The sequence below is a fragment of the Melanaphis sacchari genome, unplaced genomic scaffold, assembly GCF_002803265.2.
Source record: "Melanaphis sacchari strain LSU unplaced genomic scaffold, SCAv2.0 Contig40_pilon_pilon, whole genome shotgun sequence".
NCBI classification, from domain to species: domain Eukaryota; kingdom Metazoa; phylum Arthropoda; class Insecta; order Hemiptera; family Aphididae; genus Melanaphis; species Melanaphis sacchari.
Window position 1 is genome coordinate 892,739 of NW_020271264.1, and position 19,495 is coordinate 912,233.

A 19,495-nucleotide genomic window follows, 5' to 3' on the forward strand; every position below is an offset into this window, starting at 1 on the left:
GAATTGAAACAGAGCACTTAAAAAGATATATTTATAATATGTCATACTAGTAGGTATCTGAAGTCCTGAAGAGACCAAAATTTTTGTGTATTGATTAACTATGTTGTCCAAATAAAATACTTTATATCGCATATTACAGAAGTGTTTCTATTCGTCCTCCTTTACGGTTCCTTTATATATTTATTTTAGAATATCATATTGTATTATTGATTATAAAAAAATTCGTAGGTGATTAATGATTATCATTAATTTCCCAAGTGATAATTGTATCAAAAAAAAAAAAAAAATAAAATAAAAATAAAAATAATTGAAATCGTTCAATAATTTGTTTAAAACATCGATAATTGTTGTTAATTTATCTCGATGGTTTGATTTCTAATCATAATGTTGTTACAAGAATTATTCTTGCCATCATGTCACTAATATAATATTATATAACACACTACTTAACGAAATCGATTACCGTTTATCAATGGTCTAATGTTCAAACCAGTTTCAAGTTGTTTAATCCAAAAATAATACATCATATTATTGAATAAAATTAACTCTGACCAAAAAAAAGTAAAAGCAAATTAATGCATACTTTACATGCTTATTTAATGAAATATTAAGATGAGATTTTGAAATTTTTTTTTTTTTGTAGCATAATAGCATTTTATTTTAAGCTTCTTATAGTCTAAAAATCCACTCTCTAGACTCATTAACTCTATTAATATCAGTCATGCTCGCGGATAAAAAGAACAAATTTGACACACACCAACATCCGATACTCAGTATCGCATCGCAACAGACTGAAATAACTGAATATTGAATAATGAATACAATAATAGAGATTATAGATAAGCGTTTACATAGTCTGTGAATATAACCGCGCTTTCTACAAGCGTCATGGCATAAGAGATATTATATACGGGTATATAATACATAGATGATAACGTTTTATGTGTATTTATGCCATGACGTTCGTCTAATGTACCCAAATAGTGGCATGTGCTATGTGTTCTATGATTGTTTTCACGCGGAGTGGGTAATATCATTTTGTTATCGCGGCATCGTGCGTGCATAATGTTATAATATTATCGTAGAAATTCAAACCGACGTATCCTCCTCAATTGAATGTCGCGCGTGAAAGTTATTTTCAAGGTCCGCAGTTGTACCTACCCATAGTTTAAGCGGCCAGTAGTTAGGAATTTGAATGTTATAACCCGAAGCGACAATCGGACCATGGCGCATTCGACTGTGGACTGTGTGCGGTGGTGCTTCCAGTCTGCCGCAATTTTCCCGTCGTAAATTTACAAACCGAATTCGTCGTGATATTTCTTCTTTCTTTCTCTCTCTGTCGTGTTCCGAGTGAAAGTGTTCTGCGTATTTTTAATAATTTCCCTGCAATATCCATACCAACAATGGCTTTGGCATCTGGGACTAAAGAAGTGATCGTACTGAAGCAGACACAGGAAAAAGATTTTACTTATGTGATGAAATCTCTGTTCGCGGGTGGTGAGGCATTGTTGTTAATTATTTTGTTACTATACTAAATTATGTGATCAATAACACCCTATTGATTTTATAGGTGTTGCTGGTATGTGTTCAAAAACAGCTGTTGCTCCTTTGGATCGAATTAAAATACTGTTACAGGCCCATAATAAACATTATGCAAATTTTGGTAATTATACCTTGTACAATTTCAATTAACATTATGGTTATTAAAAATTAAATATTGCCTCAATAAATTTTAAGTAACATTTTTAACAAAAAAAACAGCTTAGGTAATCACTTACAAATTAATATTTTAATCAAAAATGTATAAAGAAAAAAAAATATTTAAATTTAGTCACACAAGTTATAAAGCAATGTGAAAATTTTAAAATTGTATTTAATAATACTCATATATGTTATAAGTTTTTACCAAACAATTTTAAGAAAGTTATTGTAAAATAATTCAATAAACAAAACTTTATTCTTTAAATTAAATCTATAAAATATGTATTTATAAATTTTAAAAATAGTCTTGTTCCATGTCTCAAAGTTACATCATTGATGAATGGCTGCTTCCTTTAAGTCCTTAGTTTTTCAAAAATTTAGCTTATTTATTTTTTCAGCTTTATAAATACCATTTATACTTGTAGTAAAAAATATATATTTACAGATTCAACAAATTCTAAATTAAAAAAAAAAAAAATTGAATAAGCATGTGCTATAAAAAATTTTATTTTAATAATTTATAAATAAATAATACATTTATAAATTGTTAAACTATAAAATTAATGTTTTAAACTTTAATATGTTTAATGTACTATATGTAAATCTAGTGAAATAAATTAGGCATAAGAAAATGCTACCTATTGTATAACTGACTAAAAATTGATAAATTTTTTTTACTTCTTTTTACCTAAGATTTCTTAAATGATTTTCTCTGAAGAATCAGTTTGTGTTTAATATTGTTATTTCATAAAATTATTTATTAGATTTAAACTCTAAAAAATATAAAAGTATTGTTATAGCTTAATTTCTGTAAAAATTAAAAAAAATATTATTATATATAACCATGTAAACTTAATAAATTATTTTCATAATCATTTAATTTAATTACTTTTTAATATATAATTAAATGTGTAGATTACCTTTATATTTTATTTGGCAGTTTAAACAATAAAATATTATGAAATGCTTAGTTGTTAAAATTTTAATTAACTTAAATATTAAGTCCATATAATAACATTAACTATTTATAAATTATTAGGTTTATTTATTTATTATTTGCTATTTCAATATACATTTAAATACTTGTGTAATTGAATAAAACAAGTAGCTATTTTAACTCAATACAAATTAATTCATTTGTGCTATTTTAGGAGTATTTAGTGGTCTTGCTGAAATTGTTAAACGTGAGAGTTTTATTGCATTATATAAAGGCAATGGGGCCCAAATGGTGAGAGTTTTCCCATATGCTGCTATTCAATTTACTTCATTTGAATTTTACAAAACAGTAATATGCCTATTAAACTAATTAATACTTGGTTCAATCATAATATTAACAATTTTAAAATTAACTGTTTCCAGCTACTAGGATCTATTCTTGGAAATGGTTCACATATTGGAAAGTTTGTGGCTGGTTCATCAGCTGGAGTTACAGCAGTTACCATCACATATCCTTTAGATACAATTAGAGCACGGTTAGCATTTCAAGTGACTGGTGAACATGTTTACAATGGGATCGTACATACTGCTAAATCCATTATCCAAAATGTACTTTGAAAATCGCATGCTATAAAAAGTGTATAATGTATATTGATAACAGTTTTAATAGGAAGGAGGAGTAAAAGCTTTATATCGAGGTTTTGTTCCTACATTATGTGGTATGGTCCCATATGCAGGTTTAACATTCTTCTGTTTTGAATCTATTAAAAAATTTTGTTTGAAAACACTACCAAAATGGTTTAGTAAACCATCAGACAAAGATTCTGGTGAGTTCTAATGGTTTATTAAAGGCTATATAAATCATTAAAAATTATTTTAAATAGGTGGTGCTGTGCTTACTATACCAGCAAAATTACTATGTGGTGGTTTATCTGGTGCACTTGCACAATGCGTTTCATATCCATTGGATGTAACAAGAAGAAGAATGCAATTATCAAGCATGGATAACAATACAAAATATAGGTGAATATCTTTAAACTACATTTTATTTTTTAATAAATATATAATATTATATTTGTTTTAATTGTAATCATCTTAATAATTCTACCTAAAATATAAAGTTTTTATTTTTAATCATTTATTTCTCATTTCAGACATGGTATGATCAAGACCTTAATAACAGTCTATCGTACTGACGGTATTACAAACGGATTATATCGAGGCATGAGTATTAATTTTATTAGAGCAGTACCTATGGTTGCTGTATCATTTTCTACTTATGAATTAATGAAACAGACTCTGCATTTAGATACTGGAGTTGATTCCTGAATACATTTTTAGCAACCAGTGAATTTGTCTAGGTCTAAATATTTTATTAGATTAAAATATTTATTGTTTTAAAATATATAGTTATTATTTTATTATAAAATTTATTTATTGTTAAAATTGAAATAAATTATTTTTTTCAAAAATATTGCATAAAGCTTATTGATATTCGATAAAAATTAATTCCTATAATCTAAATAAATTATATTAAAAAAAAAAAGAATTAATGAAAATAATTTGTCTTTTAAAGTAATACTATGTAAAATGATTTATTAATATCAATTTAAATACAGTACATATTATAATGTACTACTACAAATTAATCAATCTCTAGAAGATAAATATAAATCTATTTTATCCTTTTGACAATATTAGCTGTGAACTATTTATACTATTTCCAACTTCTTCTTTTAAATTTGATTCATTTACAGATACACAGAACTTAGTAATTGCAGCTGCAGCTTTGAATAATTTTGCTGTTCGTTGTTTATCCATTTTCTTTTTCCACTAAGATAAAAATTAATTATGTTAATGGTTAGAATTTATAAAAATATTCTTTACACTTACAGTTTCATCTCTAGAAGGTAACGCTGAGAGGAATGAATCCTTAATCGGATCAGCTATGGCTAAGACTGTTAGACATCCGTCTACAGTAGCTATAACAACTGCTCGTCCATCTTCTGTTGTTTCTATAGCACTTAATTCTGCAGGTACACGATAGTTGGCTAACATTTTTGCATCAGTAAGTCTGTTGAATTAATTGTTCATTTGTAAGTGTACAATACTTAACATTACTAAGGAACTTTAGACTAACCGAAAAACTCTCAGTGTTTTTTTCCCGCTGTGATAATACAACACATATTCATCGGTTTTATTAAACATACAAATTACTGTAAATACACCTTCAGCAACTCGTGGTATAAATGTCTTTACAGAGCTTCCTTTTTTAAGTTCCAAAAGCTCTAAACCCCCTCTGGTGGGTGCATATAATCCATATTTTCCATCTTTAGTACAAAATCCGCCCCATTTTGGAATTGATTTTAAAAATTTCTTTGTACGGATGTCAAATAACATACCTTTATCAGGATTTATTACAGCAACTAAATTAGCTCGATGTGGCATTGCTACAATAAACATAATATCCTGAAAATAAAAATATATTATTATTTACTCTTATGGCCATTTAAAGAAAAATTATCAGTCACAACCAGTATTTATTTTTTATTAACATTTTGAACGTGACTTTCAACAAACAACCTTATTTTTTAAATCTAGACGCTACATAACAATACAATTTAAGGTCATGGAAGAAGATCTTTGAGCTTTGTCACCCCATTAATATAATATGGTTTATTATCAGCTCATTTTACAATATTTAACTATTTAAAAATCATTATTGTCAGTATAACATTTGTTGTTAAAATCTGTTTTTGTATTGAACACATCATTTTGGAATTCACTCTACTTATTCATGGTTTTGTAAAAATATAATATTTTACACTGAATAATCAGACAATTTTACATATTTTGTTATTTATGTATAACATATCTTATTATGTACTTAAACATTTTTTAACTATCATAGAAAAATATAATGACTTGATAGAGAAGTATTAAGATTACACTTATTGAATTAGAAAATACATAAGATTTCCATAGTTTAAGCATTAAAAAGTATTAGTCATAGAGACTTTATTAATAACTAAACTACTATCTCTAAATCATTAATGTTGTTTTAAGTCAGATTCACTTAGGTTATTTTTAATTCACTAAAGATATTATATTTTATACAGAATAATTAAGCTGTTTTAAATATTTAGCATCTATTTTTAAAATTATCACAATAAATTATAACGGCTGAATAAGTGTAACACAGAAGTATTGAGATAGAGATTATTGAAATAAAAAATTCACTATAGTTTAAAAAGCATTAAAAATTATTTATCACAATATATTTGTTACTAACTAACTATTTATATTGGTAAATAGTTAATGTTATTTTAAGTAGGATTCAAAACAGAATTTGATTTATTTTTTTAGTTTTTTCCTCATCTGTTTTTATATACTATAGTTAAAGTATGTATATATATAATGATATAAATAAGACTTGAAAAAATTCAAATTCTATTTTTTTGCCACACATTCATAAATAGATAAAACAATTTTAAGCACGCATACTTACTGTAGTGTTTAGTTTTTATACTTAATTTACCAAAATGTTTTTATCTATTTTAATATTATTTAAAAATCTAGATTTATATAATATTATTTAAAGAAAAAATTGATGCTACTAATTTGTATAATATTGATTTTGATTTTAGTAAATAGGAATAAAAATAAATAGGTGACATTTAATAAATGTAAGCCACATAACTTGACTAAAGATTGATATCAATTATTGTCTACAATTACAAACACTGAGTATATACAAATTATATGTCTATTTCGGTCATTCTGTTGTACTTTAAACAGTATATATACATTATACAACTCTCAATAACAAGTCTAAATAGATAAATGCCAAAAAAAAAAAAAAACACAAAACCAATATATATTTCTTTTCATGCATCAATGTTACAAATACTTCAATGAACACAGACTAAGATTGCAAATAAACTATATTTGAAAAAACATCATAATAAACAACAATAAACAATATTAATTTCATGATAATAGAACAGAGTAAAAACTTGGCATATCTATAGACCTGTATCACGTGGGCCTGACGTTAAATTGAAATTTTTTAAAACGTACATAACTTCAATTTTTTTTAAATAATAATAAATAACCTTATTACATCTAAAACATTATTTTATAACAATTATCATCATTTATCAAAATTTAACTAAGTACCTACTGAGGTCTATCAAATTATGGATAAATTGGTGAAATGAACTAAATCTAATTTTCTAACTACAACTATAGGTTTTGAAATTTCATATTATAATTTGACATAATTTACACTGGATTATTTTGGGGTGCAGTCATATGTCATATCCATTTGTTCTTTTCCCCCTACCCATGTTGCTCTACATTTGCAATACTTATAGGGACAAAACTTTCTACATGTATCTTCATCATCATGACTTCCTTTGCATAAGGCTCCGGGATTTTTTAATTTAGTTCTTCCTGGTTGTCGTTTATTTCTCTTCAGATCAGCACCATATTTAGTGCCGTTTACTGAAACGTTCCAAATACTTTGCAAACAATTATCCCAGGCTTCATTCTTACAATCATTAATACACATTGTCACATGAGAATAATTTATTAAATCCAAACACTTCTCCCTCTGTTGACATTGAACATTATAATTTTTCCAATCACAAGATCTGACTACATCTATAGCACCACATATAATTAAAACAATACAAATATAATTCATTTTACTTTTTAACAGAAAATAGAGCAGTCTCTTGTGAGTAAATTTTGTGGTCATTAAATGGTCAAATCTCATTTCTGAAAAGTTAGGAATAATTACGTGTGAATTACAAACATGAACATGGAATTTTTAAGAAAATGAATCGTATTAAATAGAAACCATTAATTCAGTTATATAACAAAACCAAAACCAACCTTGAAATAATTAAATGATCCGTGCACTTCTACTGACCTCCAATGTGAGACTAACAATAGATAAAGGAAGAACACAATTGAATAAATGCGAATAACTATACCCAGCTTTCAATTACCCTAATCCCAGATCCCTTTCTCCTCACCACTACTAAAAAAAATCAGTACAACTTCACTATATTCCTCCAACCAATACATTCATTGAGATATGGATACAGGGAGGGGACTTAGGGGCCCAACGCCAGACATATTATTTCTCACATTTTTTTCATAATTCTACAAATTCTGATACCTACTGCTATATTTAAAATCACATAATATACATCTGATAATATAATATATTATACAAGGTAGATTTATTATATATCGAAAAAAGCAAAAATGCAAATAGACGTTTATTATTTTATTTATAAATATTATATTATATTAAATAATCATTAATTTATTTATTACATTTATTACCTAAACTTACTATTATGACAAAAATTTTTAATTATGAATTAAGTAACTATAAAAAAATTGTTTGTGCCCCCTTCTAGATCTTTGTTCTAGATCCGTGCCTGATTCAACATTTAGATCATTTGCTTGAAAATTTTTAAAAATAACAAGTGCACAATTTGACAACACCTATGGAATAGATTTCCATCTATAATCTATAAGTACCTAAAAAATTATTATTTAATACAAATTAACAATTTATCATTAACTTTCTTCTTTTAATGGTCATATATAGTAACCTACATATATCACAATCATTCTGTATGTATAACTTGTTATTGAAATAAATTTATATTATGTGTATGCATACTAGTGTACAATTAGATAATTTTATGTATTATATAAAAGGGGGAGACACAAATTAGATAAATTGGTTTAAATAATCAGCATTAGACTTTTGTGTATGAACAACCTCTGTTCATAATCAAGGAAGGTCTAAATTTATAAACATGCTACTAGTTAACCACATACAAACATGGATATTAATACTTAATCTAACATCCCAAATTTATGTAAGTTCTTGCCTCACGTAGTAACATGACTGCTTATATAATTCTATTTCTATTCGTGTTTGGTAATTAGACTTGGGTAGAATAAATTATTTTGTTCTCGAATATTTGAACAACCTTTAATCTAGATTTTAATTTAAAAGTGTAAATTAAATAAATCTTTTAATATTTAACAACTAACAAGTATATTAGGTATTCAATGATTCCTCAGTGCATTACATTGTACATTAGATATATGCAATAACTATGCCTACCTTCATTCCAGATTGTTTGAGAACAATTTTTGTAACATATTCACCATTGGACGCATTAAATATATGAAGTGCTTCTCTGTGACCTTTATCACTAGCCAGAGCAATCAAATTAAGTCCATCTGCGGTCACAACAAGCTCTTTGAATTCCATACCCGTAACATTGCGTACTTGGTAGTCAAATGAGTAAATACATTTTCCATCTGGAATAGATCTCACAATGGCAGTAGCATCAATATTCTGCTGAGTTTCTACATTTATTTCTTCTTGTTTTGAAACCGTTAGGCATTTTGTTGCTTCATCTAAAAGCATTATTTGCTGAATTCCAGGTTGTTGTTGTTTAAAAATTACTCTACATAAGATACGATTCCAGATGAGTAAATTTCCAGATTCAGAGCATACTATATATTTTCCATCAGGTGTAATTAATGCTTGAGTAACAATAGCTCCTAATAAATTGTCTGCTAACTGTTGAATTAATCTTCCTGTGTTAATATCCCATATTCCAACACAACCTCGGGTTACAGTAGCTGCCAAGCCAGAATGTGATAAACTTGAAATTCATTTAAATATTTATTAATTATTCACATACAATTATTTTTAAAATCCAAATTTTACCTTATAGAATCAATTTGTAATTCATGTCGATCTATAACATGGACTTGTTCAAATATATTATTGATGTTCCATACTTTTACTGATCTATCAATAGATGAAGTTATTACAGAATTCCAATTTCCTGTAGTTAATGGCAAAAGTGATATTATGCGACCAAAATGTGCATCTAATACTTTGATTAACAGTTCAGTTTCCATATTCCACACATACAACATTTTTCTGAAAATAATTAAGTAACCATATGTAAATAGTATCATTTTAATGTCATAATTAGGTTAATTGTTATAGTTTAATACTTACCGAACTCCAGCAACCAAAAACCGTTTGTCAGCTGACAGCATACATGAATTTGATTGCATCATGTTTATAGTAATGTTACGTACTCCGTGTGGTAAATGTAATACTTTTGTACCATCTAAAGATAAATCCCAAATACAAAAACCATTTGAAATAGTGCCCAAAAGTGAAGATGAGTCCTCGGATAATTTAATTTGAAGCACTGTGCAATTACCAACTGAAATTTATTATTATAGTGTTATAATAAAACTCATTTAATTAAAATTTGATAAAAATAATTTTTTACTATGTTTTAAATTTTTAATCAATTTCCACTCATTGTCAATAAAATCAAATTGAGAAATATCATAAGAATTTTTAGTTGGACAACAATATAATCTAGTTTCTTCCTTATTTATAGCCATAGCACTATGAAAATAGAATTTTGGACCAGTATTATTATCTTTTGTTGTTTGCATCATCATCCTAGTGTCATCCATTCTGCCAGACCAAAATATAAAACGATTACAAGTCAGTGTAATGAATTTCACAGACATCAAAACCCATTGATTAGGATCTTCATTTGTTGTAATTCTGCAAAACAATATAAATCAAATAAAAAAAATAGTTTTTAATTTTAACTTATAATAGAACAATAAATAAAAAATAAAATAAAAATATGAAATTCATAAATAGTAATGGGTTAAATAAATTTCTAAAAATAATTGATAAATATACTTAGATTCTAAATTTCCTCTTAAGTCATATCTGCACAATGAAAAAGATCCATGGACAAATAAATGAGTATTTAGCATGTTAACGCCTGAAACCGTTTCTCCATTTTCAAAAGGATTTTCAATAACAATAAATTCACTCGTAAGACAGTTTAATAATACAGTCTGTGCATAATTTAATATTTTAATATTTATAAATTATACACAAATCTTAAAATTATTTAAAAACCGTTATTTTACTTGATTATTGTTAGTATAAGCTGCAGCATAACGATTATCAGGACTTAAACACAATGCTTGCATAATTCCTTCCAATCCTGGATTTACATTTCTAGTCATATCACTTGTAGATAAATCCCATGTAATAAATCTATTTGATATTGACACAATATATCTATAATCAGATGTAACTTGAAAATCAAAAACAGCAAATTGATGACCTTCTAGGGAATACTATAGAAATAAAATATAGTTAATAAAAAAATAATGACAGTTAATAAAATTAATACTTTTAATGGACCTCCTGGAGTATGCAAACAATGATAATAAGGTATAAGAGCACAATTATCTGGTCCAAATTTATCACATTCTGCTAATAAACTTTTTATATTTGGATTTGATCCGATTTCTGGTAATAAACGACCAATTAATTGAGGAGCAAGCATATCAGGAAATTCACTAAGTATTGCTCCACCTAGTCTTAAGGCGTCAGCAACAAGTATCAATTCTCTAAAAATTAATAATAAAATTTATTTGAAATTCTAAAAAAAGTCTTCATTCAGGATGTATGGCATCCTAGACCATTGCCATGTCAGATTTGGCATATCCTGTAAGGCTGTAAGGGACAAACACATTTTATTTATAAAACCAAAAACCTGACCTTTGCTTTGATTTGATCTCATTGCTTATTGATGTTTTGAAATAAAAAATATACATTAAATATTTAAAAAAATATAGTAATGAGGTATATAATAAATGTTACCTAGTAGCATCTCGGTCATCAATATTTGCACAGGCATCTTCAAAATCACTTAGAACTGCTTGTAAAGGGCATGAGGATAACTTTGCATGTAACCATTGATAATTAAATAAGACATTCTTATACAAATCTTGAAAACGATGAGCTCGTACGAGATGATATGGTAACTCTCCAAACTAAGAATTGAATTTATAATTGTTATTGGTATGAATATTCTACCGTTTTATACCACTAACTTTTCTTAAATTATATCTTGAAGCTGTTCCTTCTTTTGAATAAAATACTAGAGGTTGTACTGGTACTTTCCTATCTGCTGAACCTTCTCTATTTTGTAAATTAAATCTATGTCTCTGGATTTCAGTATATTTAAATGGTTTTGGATTTCCTCCACCCCAAATTCCTAAATAATAATCAGCTATAGAAGAATGAAAATAGGTAACCATATTCATGTTTTTAAAGTATCTTTCTCGAGCTGCGTCCCTAAATTGTCTATAAAACATTTTAAAAGACATACTACATTTTAATAACTTAACAACATTTAAAAATGAATGATATATATTTTGAATTAATCATACCTATGGTACCAGTTTAATACACTAACACCATCAGCTTCTCTTTCTGATAGGTAATTTGGTAAATCATTTCTAATTCTAGTCCACAGTAAAGGAGGAATTCTCCTAACTGGCGGTAAATGGTATTGATAAACATCATCTAACACTTTGTCATCTAAAGATATTAAATCTTCTAGTTCTGATTCAGACAAACCACTCTTTGACGCTGTTATATATGCTAAAGCATGAAAGACAAGAAGTCGGCCGTGTTGTTTTTCAATCCTCTCAAAAAGCATCATAATTGAATCCATTACATTAGATGCTAAATGAGTTTCTTGTGGTTTTGTATAACTTCGCCAACGGCAAATCTCAGCAAATACTAGTTTGACAAAAATTGGCAAAGAACATTGATTGATAGCATTAGATACAAGTCTCCACTGACAATTTGTCAAATCTCGGTGTGCTGTTTCCATCCACTTTCTATTATGTAAATTTATATAATATTAAATTAAAGATAAAGTTAAATAGTTTAGTAATATAAATTAACTAAAATGATAAGCAAAATATTTTGGAATGAAGAAAAATTAAATTTTTAAAAGCATTTTATGAGCATAAGAATTTATAAAAATAAAAATACTTTGAAAACAATAACATACAATGACAAAAAGTGTTTAATTGTATACCTAACTTATAAAAAAATAATAGTTTAATTTATATTATAATTTATAAGACAAGACAATTTAGCAAAAAATTATAAATTGCTAAAATATAGCCAACAATACCTAATAACTTCTTCAGCTAATTCTTCTCCAAGTGCAGTTACTTCAATAAATTGTTCTCCATCATCAATCATTCTACGCAACACATGGTAATCTCGAGATACGTCTGAATTTCCTTCTTCTTTTGCTACAGACACCAATAACTTAAACAGCGATGTATTTAGATAATAGTAAAAAGTAAAATATTCTGATTAAAGGAACATTCAATATACATACTTTACAATTATTGGGCAATCTTGTTGGTAACCACGATACATTATTAGTATCTTGGGTACCTGTTAACTGATCGACTGAATCCAAGAACAATACTAAAGGTTGCTCTAGAGTTGCATATGTTAATAAATGTTTAAAGTGAGCTGTTAGTGGGACTAAATCATCAGGTATGTCATCAAATGGCAACATATAATTATATGATATTTGTTGACATATAGATATTAATGCTGGTGTTAATGTGCTACTGTCTGGAGTTGTTCCCAAGAATCTTATCACACAAAGTGGTTTGGTGGCTGTCTTATTAAACCATGTTGAATAACTTAAGCCTGCAGCCTTCGCTAAGAGTGATGTTTTACCACAACCTCCTTCGCCAAAGAGTATCATTGGTTTTTCACATTTACTTTTCATATACTGTTCAATATGTTTCAAACTATCTTCGCGCCCATAAAAAACCTTAAAAATAAAAAATATAATAAAATAAAAAATTCCTTAAATTTATCTGAAAAGCCAACTTTAACAGAGTTATGACAAGCATGCAAATGCTGTAATATTTCAGTCACAATTTGCCCTTGAGGACTAGAATCTTCTTTTCTCATTGCTCTATCCACTAACTTGGTAATATTTTTGTAAAAATGCATTATGAAATTTTGTAAATATTCTTGATGTGTTTCAGTATCTAATCCTTCTCGACCAATCCATTCAACAGTATATCTAACAAATAAATTAAATATTAATTAAAATTAAAATTCACTAGATTTATTACTTTTGATTTTATTTTATAAATTAACTACTTAGTAATGCATTTAATAACAATATAAATAAGAAAAAATTTACTTTTTTGAAATTCTTTAAAAATATAGGTATATGGAATTAACAATAAAAAGTAAGTTCATTAAATATTAATATTCATTAGTCATAAACTACATGCTTAAATATAAGTATTATTGGGTAATACACTAATACATATACTAACAAATAACAATAGTATATAATTACCAAATTTAATATTCAGCTACCTTTTATTTTATTTATTATTATGATTTATAATATTATGTACATATTATAGTAATAATTAACTCGATAAAATTACTTTTGGTAATTAGTTGTTTCTATTTTTTGCACAAGTCGTTCATCTCGTAAATTTCCCAATAAACGAGATGCTTCTGTATCAATACTTCTATTAACAATGTCCAAAAAGTTTGAAGCTTTCTTCAGATTTTGAAGATTGATGTTGTTTATATAGCGTACATAAGCCAGACAGTGATTTTTTGTGTTTTTTACTTTTAATATACCATTTATTACTTCTCTCTCTGTCACTAAATACCAATTCAACGGAATATATTATATAAATAAAATAATCGGCAATTAGATTTTAAATTCTTCTATATTCTATTCCTTATAGTTACCTGACATATAATAGTTGTGCATAGTATCTTTATCAATCTTCCCACTATTAAATAAACTTATTGAAGATTTCCTAAATAATTTTTGCATTTTAGCTAAAGTATCCCACCAAATAGCTTGATCTTGTTGTTGAAGTTTTGGGATTCGCTGAAAATTAGAATTGAATACAATGTTGACTTACTACATTGATTCTCACATTACCTTATTATTAAAATTGATAAGTATTGAAGAAATTGGTTGTAGAACAGAAATTGGGGGTACAGCGTTGCTATCTTTTCTATACCACATATCTAATAAGGTAACATCTGAACCAACATTAACCAATTCTTCCCTTAATAACTCCAATTCTGATGAAATAATATATGTAGGAATCGGACGATAGCCATATTTTTGTCCAAGAAATACCTGTAATAGTAAAATACCTGATAATTAAATATTAGAATATAATTACCTACCTAAGATTTTTTTTATATTTATTAAAAGTATTTACCATCTTTAAGCAAGCTTATGGTAGGTAGTGATAAAAAATTTAAATTATAATATATTAATTAATAACAATTGAAAATAATAATATTAGTACCTAATTAGTAAACTATGAATACAATATGATTATATATCATATATGGACAGAATTTTTATTAAAATTAAGTAATACAATATTATTTATATAAAAACTTAAAATTTGTCTATTAACACTAATAATATAAACAAATAATTAACAATCTTTATATTTATAATAGACTTTTTTAAATTTCTGGTATTATAGAATACGTTATTTTTCTTTCTATGGACTGAGTCACTGAGACTAAATTAAATTACATAGGGTCCGAATTGACCCACGAATTTTTGACCAATTGATTTTTAGTGTGTCTTGACATCTAATTTGATTTTGCATCTTGTGCTCCTATTTTTTTTTTTATTACAAATATGTTTTTCACATACACTCATAATTCATATTTTTTATTATAAACATTATAACATTAATAACTATTTTTACAAGGACTTTTGACAGTTAAAATAAATAATAATTTAAAGTTATCAGTCGCTGATCCTATTAAGTTTTGTTAATCCACACAGGTTCTTAAAACTTATTTTTGCTGTAATAATAGGTACCTGATGGTTGTAATGAATTTTTAGCTAGAGCCCTGCGCACAAAATAAACTATACTAGAATAGATATCGCAATAATTGTTTTATACTTGATGTAGAACAAAATAAATTATACATACTTAAAGTTTGTATTGGTAAAAAAGGCTTGTAATAGGTACCTATAAACTGAAAGTTACAGTGCGTATACGTGAAACAATATTGTTGGTATAATGACATGTACAGTCCATCTAATGTTTTTATCAAATGTCAAAGTTAGGTATCAAATGTAAATTGTAGTATTCTTAGATACCTACTTTATAAACATTTTGACACACTACATTACATTATCACAAGTGTACAAAAGTTTCTATTTCCACAACGATGTAGGTACTTTTTATAAATGATCAAAATTATTTTCATCTATAAGAATTCAGAGCTTTAAAATATTTATTTTTAAATAATTTATTATGTTTTCTGTGATTTAGGTAGTCGATTATTTTTTTTTTTTTTTTATTTTTTTTTTTGTTTAATAATATGAAAATAATAAAATTATTAATCAAGAGGATGTCAAATTTTCGTTAAATACAACAAATCATGTGTTGTTTGCTTTAAATGCTTTAATATTAAAATTAACACAGAATAATCCATTATCGGTATTATTCAAGGTTATTGATAATGTAAATGTTTAATTCGTTTAAGACAAGGATAGCCGCGTAGGTTTATTTAATGTACCTAGACAATGTAGGTACACAATTATAAACAGTTTTTAAGATGTATGGTTTTAAATTTTACCACAAAGTTAGGTCCCATTGACAAACGTTGACAGTTTTCAATTTCTTTCATACAAAGTTCAGTTGTCATGTGATCGTCTGTGGCCTCATCACGAACACCCCATCTCATATCAACCACCTAAAATTAAAAATTATAAATGTATCTTACTTATTTTTACCAACCGTACCTGGTACCTAACTATACACCAAGGTCAAATTTATTATATTGATTTATGAAACTTTGATATTGTGGCTAAATACTTATAAACATGCATACTATTTACAATAACTAAGATATATTTATATGCATATGCATAATGCATATACAGCACACATCAAATATACCATAAAGACATATAATAGCCTACAGATATGCGGGCATGAAACAAAATCTGATTTAAATTTTAAAATCAATTATGATTGAATGTCCCACATTATAATAAAATACGGATTAAAAGTCAAAGAATAAAAATTAAAAAAACATTTAAAATAAATAAAAAAGATGAGATAACAAAACAGTTAATATTATTCCAATAATAGGTGAACTATTAAAAACAAATTCTACGAATTAATGTGGTACCTTGGAGTATGAGTTCCTATTAATGATAAACAAGCAATATATATAATAACATGTACAATGGTACCTACTTTTAAAAAATGTGGGCTATTCTATTTTAGCTCATTTACATGTAATCAAAAATAATTTTAAATTGTAAAATATCAAAACACAAATTATAAAAATAGATTAATTTATTGTTATTAATTATTATAGACAAATAGATTATTATTTCTCTGTTTAATGTCTATAAAGATCTTATGTATCTTAATATGTTAAGACAACAATATTGCATCATATTAAGATGAAGTTGTTTATACTAAATTAATAACAGAGTATTTTCAAGAAATTTCTACCCTATTCCCATCATGGAATAAAAATAATAAACATGTATAATAATTAATTTTTGATGAAAAAGACTAATTTGAAGTTTCCATGTTTTAATAATTATTCAAAACATATTTAAGTAATATAGAAATTTGTATAGAAGTTTGAAGCAATAATTTTTATTTTGCATATTATGCATATTCAGCTTTGTTTTTCTTTTAAGTGTATATTTTGTTATACTTGCATTTTAAGTACATATTTCACACATTTTATTTAAAATAAATATATTAAAATTAAAATGATTAAATATGAATAATTAAATAATCTACCTTTCTCAATTTTATGTGTGTTATGAAAAACATGATCAGTATTCAGTCGATAAGGAATACGCCACATACGGTCAGTTATTCATTTGATGTCAATTCCTCTCTTAGTACTTTATACTATGTGTTTTCGTTTTACGTTAATATAGTTAGGTACTATAATATTCTAAACTAAGTACAGTTTTTTGTTGTTGTGAAAATTAAACCAAAAACGTCTTATTTAATAACAAATAAAAATATTTTTTTTATTTTTTAATTAAAATGTTACCCCCTCTTTTCTTTAACAATACAATTATTTAAAATTTCATTTTTAATATATTTAGATATAATATACTTATAAATGCCATATTTTTTAATACTAGAGATTTTTTGAACTATTCAAAGAGTGTTGAGTAGTAAATGGTGATAGAAACTTTTATTTTTCAAATGAGAATTACCCTATTTTACTTGATATTTTTCAGCACAATTATTTTAAAATTTTAATCTAAATCAAAATACGAACAAATATTTTTTAAGCAATTAAACATTATTTATACAAAAAAATATATATATTATGTGATATTAACGAAAAATGTTAGATTAAAGATACGATAAAACAAGATGAAATATGGATAGATATATTGTTTAATTTTTAATTAATTTACAAATTTTAAAAGTTATTAGGTAATGTAATAGCTAAGTATATTAATCTATTATAGCATTTTATAGTTTGTAATATTTATTTGAATAATACTAATAAAAATATGACTAATGACTAAATAAATATTAAATACTGCAAAATAATTAAAAATAAATCAGGGCGATTTTCATTTGAAAAAAATGAAGTTTGTATCACTACAAAACACTCCTTAAGTGATATAAAAATCTCAAGTAGGTATTTGAAAATATTATCTTTAAATAAGCATATTTAAAAAAAAGATTTGAAATAAATATAAGTGTAAATAAATGAATAACTGCAATATTAAATGAAATAAAAGGAGCATGTTTAGTAAAAATGTAAACCAACCAACATATAGGTACACGTACACCGTACACCTATGTTAATTATAGTTAAATTATTTACTAAAAATGGGATTTGATAATTAGATTAGATCAAATTATATTGTAATAAAATGTATTTTTGCACTTTTATTCCACAACTGAGGAACAAGTATCAAGTATGTAGTCAATACACTCATCAAATTTGTATAAAAGAAATAGATATTCGTCAATCAATTTAATAATATACTAAAGTAACTTTGAATAATGTAAATAATAGGTATAGCTAAATATATTAACAAGTAACAACTTTGTTGTCAATGCTATTATTAGCCACTGCCACAAATATGTAAAATAATAATAACAACATAATATATCTAAGTGTGTAGACTGTAGAAGAAATAGTTTTTTACTTACTGCTAAAAAATAAGCAATTGCATAAAAATGTTATAATAATATTTAAAGCTATAATTTTTAAAAAGAAAAAAACTGTATACAAGTCTGATTTATTTAATTTGGCTGTGTCAGTTTATTTTCACCTGAAATTCTAATCCATGTTTTTCTCTGCAAAAATCTTTAAGTTTTGGATAACATTGCGCCATTAATGTATTTCTCTCCATCGTAGTATCTGAAAGTATTTTTTTTACAAATATTAAATTAATATATTATTTTACCGTATAGTTTTTAAATAACTCTCGTCATCTCAATTATCACGTGCCTGTAAATGTAGAGCTGGTAAAAATTCTAACAATTTTTGAACTAACTGGAGGCAAGTTCTCGAGGGATCCTGCGAAAATTAAATCTACTGTTCGGTCGTCCATGTTGTATTACTATGAAGCTATAATAATTTTTCTTTAACTGTGTAGTTTAAAATCTTTCATCTATGAAATGTGGTGGTTGCATTGTGTTGGAATGAAGAATCATGACTGCGTGTTACTATCCCATACGTTTTTAACTTTTCGAGAAAACACTTTTTTATAACAGTTAAACCTAATAATAATATGTATGCGTGTAGGTATGTGTTTAATGCGAAACTATAATATAGCAACCCTTTGCCTCGTTATTGTTTATTTATACAGAGCGATTCAACTGTTAAATGTCGTTCGTT

At 26.0% G+C, this 19,495-nt stretch overlaps 3 protein-coding genes across 5 annotated transcripts; 1 reads left to right on the top strand and 2 right to left on the bottom strand.

Annotated features, from left to right (window-relative positions):
- Window positions 1–1,403: 1,403 nt before the first annotated feature.
- On the top strand, window positions 1,404–4,020 carry LOC112597337 (graves disease carrier protein-like). Its single transcript, XM_025343344.1, has 7 exons — window positions 1,404–1,497; window positions 1,571–1,663; window positions 2,853–2,986; window positions 3,061–3,246; window positions 3,308–3,464; window positions 3,522–3,660; window positions 3,792–4,020. Exons 1-7 carry the CDS (start codon window positions 1,404–1,406, stop codon window positions 3,964–3,966), a joined length of 978 nt encoding a protein of 325 aa, XP_025199129.1. The 3' UTR covers window positions 3,967–4,020.
- Window positions 4,021–4,275: 255 nt separating this feature from the next.
- LOC112597356 (NACHT and WD repeat domain-containing protein 2) lies at window positions 4,276–19,377 on the bottom strand. Of its 3 annotated transcripts, XM_025343372.1 has the most exons (23): window positions 19,106–19,377; window positions 18,927–19,015; window positions 16,226–16,342; window positions 14,547–14,750; window positions 14,348–14,492; window positions 14,032–14,257; window positions 13,454–13,652; window positions 12,945–13,394; window positions 12,732–12,871; window positions 11,974–12,429; window positions 11,635–11,887; window positions 11,402–11,574; window positions 11,300–11,323; window positions 10,929–11,148; window positions 10,660–10,872; window positions 10,424–10,584; window positions 9,993–10,279; window positions 9,710–9,923; window positions 9,410–9,628; window positions 8,795–9,344; window positions 4,778–5,106; window positions 4,531–4,711; window positions 4,276–4,470 (listed from the first exon to the last, which is right to left on the bottom strand). In XM_025343372.1, the coding sequence occupies exons 1-23, from the start codon at window positions 19,206–19,208 to the stop codon at window positions 4,318–4,320; spliced, it is 5,106 nt and encodes a 1,701-aa protein (XP_025199157.1). In that variant the 5' UTR covers window positions 19,209–19,377; the 3' UTR covers window positions 4,276–4,317. The 3 variants fall into 3 exon arrangements, with proteins under 3 accessions (XP_025199157.1, XP_025199158.1, XP_025199159.1); XM_025343373.1 differs by lacking the exon at window positions 11,300–11,323; XM_025343374.1 differs by lacking the exons at window positions 16,226–16,342; window positions 18,927–19,015; window positions 19,106–19,377 and adding exons at window positions 15,459–15,490; window positions 15,574–15,659.
- Window positions 6,564–7,605, bottom strand: LOC112597358. The gene is made up of 2 exons (XM_025343375.1): window positions 7,537–7,605; window positions 6,564–7,419 (listed from the first exon to the last, which is right to left on the bottom strand). Exon 2 carries the CDS (start codon window positions 7,415–7,417, stop codon window positions 6,932–6,934), a length of 486 nt encoding a protein of 161 aa, XP_025199160.1. The 5' UTR covers window positions 7,418–7,419; window positions 7,537–7,605; the 3' UTR covers window positions 6,564–6,931.
- Window positions 19,378–19,495: the final 118 nt, after the last annotated feature.

What these genes read in the sequence shown, in the direction of transcription:
- LOC112597356 (XM_025343372.1), bottom strand. Translation starts at nt 19,208, where the DNA reads ATGGACGACCGAACAGTAGATTTAATTTTCGCAGGATCCCTCGAGAAC. An exon ending in CTCCAGGAGGTCCATTAAAA is followed by an intron (nt 10,873 to 10,928) that starts GTATTAATTTTA and finishes TTATTTCTATAG; the next exon opens with TATTCCCTAGAAGGTCATCA. An exon ending in CTTATACTAACAATAATCAA is followed by an intron (nt 10,585 to 10,659) that starts GTAAAATAACGG and finishes AATTATGCACAG; the next exon opens with ACTGTATTATTAAACTGTCT.
- LOC112597337 (XM_025343344.1), top strand. Translation starts at nt 1,404, where the DNA reads ATGGCTTTGGCATCTGGGACTAAAGAAGTGATCGTACTGAAGCAGACA. An exon ending in GAAATCTCTGTTCGCGGGTG is followed by an intron (nt 1,498 to 1,570) that starts GTGAGGCATTGT and finishes TTGATTTTATAG; the next exon opens with GTGTTGCTGGTATGTGTTCA. An exon ending in TAAACATTATGCAAATTTTG is followed by an intron (nt 1,664 to 2,852) that starts GTAATTATACCT and finishes GTGCTATTTTAG; the next exon opens with GAGTATTTAGTGGTCTTGCT.
- LOC112597358 (XM_025343375.1), bottom strand. Translation starts at nt 7,417, where the DNA reads ATGAGATTTGACCATTTAATGACCACAAAATTTACTCACAAGAGACTG.